Raw genomic sequence first — 7,382 nt, 5'->3', positions numbered from 1 at the left:
AGACCAACAACGCGAAGGTTATTACGTCTGGAACGGCCCTCCAGGTCGACCACTTTCACAGAAAGCCTCTGCACAGTACCCTGTAGTGACGAGCACAGCTTCTCTAACTCGTCGATCCTACCAGCGCTGAATTCAGAAGCCCTCTCAAGGTCCACAATACTCTGGCCCTGCGAAGCGACCGCTCGAATGGTGCCCTCGATTTTGGTGTCCAGTTCAGCAATAGTAGCCTTAAGATCCTCAGCTAAAGCAACACGTAGTTCTCCCAAAGCCTGGGTAAGTTCTTTAAGTGTCACGTTGTTGCCTGTGCCTTCCGCCATGTCTGTCTCGTTGTTTGGTGTGGAGTAGGCCTCCGATGTGGATTTATTGTCCTTTGGTCGCTTATTACTCGGCATTTTTACACAGAAAGTTACGATGTTGTATTAGAAAGAAACGTTTGTTGTAAAAAGTATCATAAAGTAGGGTAAGTTAGATTATTTCGCAAAAAAGTTGCAGGAGCCTCTCACACGCAGCCGTTCACTCCAACATGCTAGCTCCGCCCCCTGATCTTGTCTTTTCTGACCATACAAGCCCTCAAACTACCACTCTCAGCCCTAAATTCTAATTTGATGCACAGATGTTATTTTATGTTCCTGTCTGATCTGTTTATTTCCCACTCATACATCAATGAGTAGATATTGGAGTAGACAACCATTATATGTCAAAGGCAGGGCCTAGTAATAACTTTTCAAAAGTAAGAATGTGTCTCTTTCTCACTATGATTAATATGTCATAGATCAGTGAGCACCTTAGCAAGGAATAAAATGATTCTGCACTTGACATTAAACATTAAAAATAAATTATATATATATTAATTCAATCAACAGACTAACTTCAAAATTATTCAATGCACAATTTACTTTGCTTTCATCGCAGTTCAACATTGTTTGTAACAATGTAGCTAACATTGCATGACTTTGTTACAAAACTAAACATTTGGGCTTTATATGGCTTATAGCGCTCCTATGTGGATACAATTAATACTTCTATTATTTGGGCGTGGCACTTTCACGCAAAACCCCGCATTGATTCCTACATTGATGATTGGTTACTAATCATGAAAGGCCACTTCTATCAACATGATTGACGTGCCTAAGTAGGCATCCCAAAGCCTTTCTTTCTGTTACCGCATCTTAGAAATGTGCTACCCATTGGTCAACCTAAATACCCACCCGACATTTTAATGACATGACTGGTTCCCTGGGTTGTGGGCGGATAGAAGGTTCCAGAACTGGGCGTAGCAGGATCTGTGGGTGTTGTCGTTTGAGGTGAACAACACATCCGCCAGACACCCTTCTCTGAGATTACAGCACATGGTCCCTGGATTGATTTAGTCTAAAAACACACAGTTATTTGATAGTAGTTACTTATTTATAGAGATCGTCAAGAAAAGCGCAGAAGGACAGGTAAATATTTGTGAGCGACCAAGCTGGAAGGACTCACGTTCGCTAGCTAACTTTGTTTAGTTTGCTGCGTGCATGCTAGCTACTGTAGCTAGCTAGTTCTCTTTTTCTAAACTGTGAACTTTGTATCTGACTAGCCATGTTGAAAGCCATTTGCAACTGTTGTGTACTATTTAGGTGAGAATGTTAACTAGCTGACTAACTGTATATATTTTATGCAGTGGTCGTTGTGCCTGAAGTTAAACACCGGCGAAACGAAAGCTTGAAAATGGACGGTGGCGTGACAGTGATCACCAATCCCACAGTGTCGGTGCGGCTGACCAGTACCATCAGTTCGTTCGAGGTGAATAAACGATATAACAGGGGAATCACCATCGCCGAATTCAAGGTAAGTTGTTGGTAATTTGTCCTTCGGGCCTCTGAATCTTAATAATGTATCAATTGCCCCTCTGCACTGCAGACACTAACATGCTGACCAGACCGGACACGTCGCGTGCGCGAGCGTCGCAAAATAAATTTAGAAATCCATGTTATTAAATTATTGCACCCACACTGCTCACGAGCGACGCCAAGGCCTAAAATAGAACTCATTCATATTTCTGACGCAGATCGCGCTGCAAGTCCTGCCGCTCCCATCTCCTCATTGGTTATACCCACGTGGGTGATTGACAGACGAACTGTTTTGCTGGTAGTCGTGGTAATACAATGAACGTTTAGATGCAATCACCATATAATTTAAACGATGAAAAAGCCTGGAAGGAGGAGAGATGACTAGAAACGATTCGGTTGGCCATTTTATGTGTGGATTAATTGTCGGATTAGAGGTCCTTGTGTATTTCAGGTAAAATAACAACTCAATGTTTATATCCCAGGACAAATTAGCTAGCAACAGTAAGCTAGTTAAATATAACAAATTAAAGTTTGCTAGCAAGTGCAAGCTAACTAGCTAGATTGCCATACATGTTTAATGCTTTTCGACCTGTCTCCAAATTAATGTCATTGGTTCAGAGTTTGTTTTGATATTTTAACCTGCATGTCGTGATTGCGTTTGGTGTGGGGGGGCAAAATAAATTTATGCACCACGCGCGCAGCCGGTTTGGGTTCGGTGTAAGACCACAGGTACAGCACAGCCTGTGGCCATGTGATGCAGTTTCTCGTGGTCTATTTTTTCCCTCTAGGGTAAATTGGAGATGGTTGTGGGTACCCCGGCCTCCAGCATGGAACTGCAGCTTTTCAGTACTACTGACAAGTTCATGCAGAAACTGGATGACAACGAGGCCCTGCTAGGTTCCTACCCTGTGGATGATGACTGCAAAATTCATGTATGTACTTCTCAAACACTGCTCATGTGGTATGTCCCCTGTTTACCCTTATTCACACTGGAGTCATGCGTAAGATGTTAGATCTGTTGATAGGGTCTCTTAATACACAAGTGATTTCAATGCTCACAAGAATGCTGACCACAGCATGACTTTGCTTGCTTGATTACCAGCCTCTTTCTACATTCGACAAGGTTATATTGTTGCCTTGCAATACTTGTCTTATTGGGCTAAACAGCGACCATTTGGTTAAAAGCAGAAACTGACTGGCACCTGTACGATGACTGAGCCATTCTGTTATTTTTTTTAAATTCAATCTGAGTCAGGATGATGGTGAATTCTGTGTACTTAGGTGATTGACCGGAGTGGAGCCCAGAGCGGAGAGTTCAGTGATCTGTCTAAAGTGGAGAAATTTGAGATTCCAGACGAGGTCTATGAGAAGAGGACAGGTACCGTGAGCTTGCACTATCATCCGTCATTCACAGCTAAAGCGTATGCCTACATTTGAAATTGAATCGGAAGCAGTGGAGAAAAGACTTGTTGAAAGCCATTTGCCACTTTCGAGTGCCACAACAGAGAACTAGTGATACTTGCTCTCATCTACATCCTGTGTTACCTTTCAGTTTGAGGTTACATGGCAAAACCTTTCCTCAGTACATTACGTAATGATTGAGTGGCAAACTATTACCATTGTAATACAGGGATTTCAATGTGGATTGTCCATCTTTCCTCCTCAGATTCTGTAAGGTCATTCATGAAGAAGCAACGCGTTGGTCGCTTCAATGAAGAAGAGACGGCTAAAAAGGAGGCCGAGCTTGTAGCTCGTGAGGCCGAGGAGGAGGCTGCTGCTGCTGCCATTGGCGTCGGAAACCGATGCCAAGTGCAGGTTGTTGGGCTACCCACCAAGATTGGCACCGTTATGTATGTTGGTGAGTGAGGTTGAAGCTTATTTTCCGCAACAGGTTTTAGGCTAGTCTAAACAGACTGTTACCATGGTTACTCCATGGATTATCAGTCTGACTGAAGTTGCCCTAAAAAGACGCAATAGTCTCTACAAGCCAGAGTGTTGAATAATGTACACTGCTCAAAAAAATAAAGGGAACACTTAAACAACACAATGTAACTCCAAGTCAATCTGATTGACAATAAATTTCACATGCTGTTGTGCAAATGGAATAGACAAAAGGTGGAAATTCTAGGCAATTAGCAAGACACCCCCCAAAACAAGAGTGATTCTGCAGGTGGTGACCACAGACCACTTCTCAGTTCTTATGCTTCCTGGCTGATGTTTTGGTCACTTTTGAATGCTGGCGGTGCTCTCACTCTAGTGGTAGCATGAGACGGAGTCTACAACCCACACAAGTGGCTCAGGTAGTGCAGTTCATCCAGGATGGCACATCAATGCGAGCTGTGGCAAAAAGGTTTGCCGTGTCTGTCAGCGTAGTGTCCAGAGCATGGAGGCGCTACCAGGAGACAGGCCAGTACATCAGGAGACGTGGAGGAGGCCGTAGGAGGGCAACAACCCAGCAGCAGGACCGCTACCTCCGCCTTTGTGCAAGGAGGAGCACTACCAGCGCCATGCAAAATGACCGCCAGCAGGCCACAAATGTGCACTCCTTTTCCAACAGAAAACACTGTTATTTTTTGTCTTGCAGGTACAGTAGATTTCAAGCCAGGTCATTGGGTGGGAGTGAAGTATGATGAGCCTCTTGGGAAACATGATGGCAGGTGAGGGCAACTGGCATACTTTTTGTGACATCACATGGTGTCTGAGAATGTTCCCTGTTAAGAGCTACCTTGCATCATGACTTGTATTTCTTGTATTAGACCTATGGAGAGGTGCAGACCGCATGAGTTTCTCTGTCAGAAATGTGCTTGATGTCTCTTCTCTCTCTTCCCTTAGTGTGAAGGAGAAGCGATACTTTGAATGTGAGAACAAGTACGGTGCGTTTGTCAGGCCCCTGACAGTGACCGTGGGGGACTTCCCAGAGGAAGACTACGGTCTGGACGAGATGTAGAACTGTAATGCTGTCACCCAGTCAAAGGGTGTGGGCAGATGGGTTCAACATTGACCTCCAGTCCGACTACGAACCCGCGGTGAGGGACAGTGTCATTGCGATTAACTTTATTTTGTTTTGCGCTGGTCAGGGAGGTATGGGTTGGACTACAGAGAGCTGCAACTGGGTAAGGAGGCAGTATCACCTAGGACCAAATCTAGCATAGGTGTTTGATATCAGAATAGAAATTCAGTGCAGAACGTGAGTAAACCGTCATGGGAGGATCTAACCTAGTCAATGTTTCATGTGAACTCTGTCGGAGGGTATGAAGTGGTCCTCTTATGCATCACCTTCCCTTCAGAAGTACCCACTGCCCCCACTCAATTACACTGCTCAGTGATGAGTTGTTCCAAGATGGAAGATGACTACTAATATTCTTCACTAGCATTCTATATCAGAGCAGACTTTTGGGTTCCAAATAAAATGCAAGTTTTTTTTCAATCTCTACATGTACGATTGTACAGTGCATTCAGAAAGTATTCAGACTCCTTGACTTTTTCATCCTTTACAGCCTTATTCTAAAATGGATTTAATAAAAACATTTTCCTCAACAATCTACACACAATACCCCATAATGATGAGGCAAAAACAGGTCTTTAGAAATGTTTGCAAATTTATTGAACAGAAATACCTTGTTTACATAAGTAATTTCACAGTAGTTTTGAAAGTGGCGCTCCTGAGTCAAAACTGGTCCCTGTTTTTTGTTTACTATCATTAATTTTGTGTGATATGATATGAATTTGGCAATTTGTATGTGTATTTTGAAATTCATGTTACAAATCCAATTTGTGCCATATTTTACGAATTTGTTTAAAATCCAGGACTGCATCTTTAAATGTTTTTTTTTGTTGTGGAATTTACTGTATATTGAATGAGGAGAGTTGTGAAACGCTCTCGAATTAAAGTACAGTCTTTGATGCCTTGTTACAACTACATTGTTGGATGTATTTAATGTAAATGATAACCCGGTGGTCCTACTAGTTCATTTGATCCAGTGGCTGTAGAATGCAAGCATTCCTAAATTGATGTCCTCAGAATTTTGAGTTGAACCTGAATTGTCCATCACATCCTAGATTCTATATTAATAATAGGCAGTTATAAAAAGCGTCACAATGTGAATCAGATGTCAATTATCAGGCGATGGTTTTGTTAAACTTCATTAAATGAATCCCATTCTTTGGACTGCAAGAATTCACACTACAACAAAATATCTAGTTGTACTGACTAGTGACAGTTTATTTGAATATCTGTTAGTTCAACGGTTATTGTACCATCAAGCCCTTTGTGTGTCATGTCCCTGTTCTAGATTCTGGAAAATGTTAAACTGCTTCTAACGCTCCAACACTTCAAATGTCTGAACGCCAGTTATGCACATAGAAAGCATCCAGTTCAGACCTAGAGCTCAGCTGACGACAATTCACTTTTCAGATGGATGACACATCTTATCTGTGTTTCTACTGAACTTCATTGTACTGCTCCTCATCGCCACTTCAGAGTTTGACTCATGAAAGCATGTGCTCTGTCATTTGTTTTGACGCGCATGTGATTGAGCCAGTTTTGGAAGAGAAACTATGAATATAAAAGCAAATGATTCATGCATTCCTTTTTTATTTGAATTGTATTTTTTCCCCTGGATTTTGTCAGCAACTGACAGGCCCTGATTGGTCCATGAATTGCAATCTGTTATGAAATCACAAAGGTGCTGGTGTTATTTTTGATGTGCCAAAGTGAAATGGTATCTTATGCACAATAAAATAAACATACCAGCAGATGTGATGCTCAAGGTGTATTTTACCGATTCTTACTCTGATTCACCATTAGTAGGACAGAAACAAAGTACCTCATGCATGGTGAAAAGAGAGGTAGAAGAGATCTCTAGGCAAGGGTTAGAGATGTCATCATGCTTATCCCGAAACTGTCAGGTTGCAGTGGGACACTGAACAGTGAAGCACTGACGGAAGGAATATGGTCAGTGGTCGTAAAAGTACCCAATTGTCATCCTTGATACCTGTTCATTGACTATAGCTCAGCCTTCAACAGCATAGTACTATCCATGCTCATTATGCTCGGGATCCTGGGTCTGAACCTTGCCCTGTGCAACTGGGTCCTGGACTTCCTGATGGGCCGCCCCAGGTGGTGAAGGTAGGAAACAACACCTTCGCTGACTCTCAACAAAGGGGCCCCACAAGGGTGTGTGCTCAGCCTCCTGTTCACCCATGACTGCGTGGCCACACATGCCTCCCAACTAAATGATCAAGTTTGCAGACAACATAACAGTTGTAGGCCTGATTACGGAAAATGACAGCCTACAGGGAGGAGGTGAGGGCCCTGGCAGAGTGGTGCCAGGAAAATAACCTCTCTCTGATCATGGACTTCAGGAAACAGCAGAGAGAGCACGCCCCTATCCACACTGACGGGACCACAGTGGAGATGGTGAAAAGCTTCAAGTTCCTCTGCATACACATCACAGATGATCTGAAATGATCCACCCACACAGACGGTGTGGTGAAGAAGGCGCTTAGGAAATTTGGCTTGGCCCCTAAGACTCACAAACTTTTACAGATGCA

At 43.1% G+C, this 7,382-nt stretch overlaps 1 protein-coding gene across 1 annotated transcript; it reads left to right on the top strand.

Annotated features, from left to right (window-relative positions):
- The first annotated feature begins 1,270 nt into the window (after window positions 1–1,270).
- tbcb (tubulin folding cofactor B) lies at window positions 1,271–6,598 on the top strand. Its single transcript, XM_055896424.1, has 7 exons — window positions 1,271–1,442; window positions 1,661–1,827; window positions 2,618–2,761; window positions 3,111–3,207; window positions 3,496–3,687; window positions 4,414–4,486; window positions 4,662–6,598. Exons 2-7 carry the CDS (start codon window positions 1,708–1,710, stop codon window positions 4,774–4,776), a joined length of 741 nt encoding a protein of 246 aa, XP_055752399.1. The 5' UTR covers window positions 1,271–1,442; window positions 1,661–1,707; the 3' UTR covers window positions 4,777–6,598.
- The last annotated feature ends 784 nt before the right edge of the window (window positions 6,599–7,382 follow it).

This window comes from Salvelinus fontinalis, chromosome 33, assembly GCF_029448725.1.
Source record: "Salvelinus fontinalis isolate EN_2023a chromosome 33, ASM2944872v1, whole genome shotgun sequence".
In the NCBI taxonomy this organism is placed as follows: domain Eukaryota; kingdom Metazoa; phylum Chordata; class Actinopteri; order Salmoniformes; family Salmonidae; genus Salvelinus; species Salvelinus fontinalis.
Note: the sequence above shows the minus strand (reverse complement) of the source record. Positions and strands in the feature narration are given on the sequence as shown.

Coding starts and splice junctions, on each gene's coding strand:
- tbcb (XM_055896424.1), top strand. CDS start 1,708: ATGGACGGTGGCGTGACAGTGATCACCAATCCCACAGTGTCGGTGCGG. Junction 3,208..3,495: donor GGTCTATGAGAAGAGGACAG/GTACCGTGAGCT, acceptor TTTCCTCCTCAG/ATTCTGTAAGGTCATTCATG. Junction 4,487..4,661: donor CTTGGGAAACATGATGGCAG/GTGAGGGCAACT, acceptor CTCTTCCCTTAG/TGTGAAGGAGAAGCGATACT.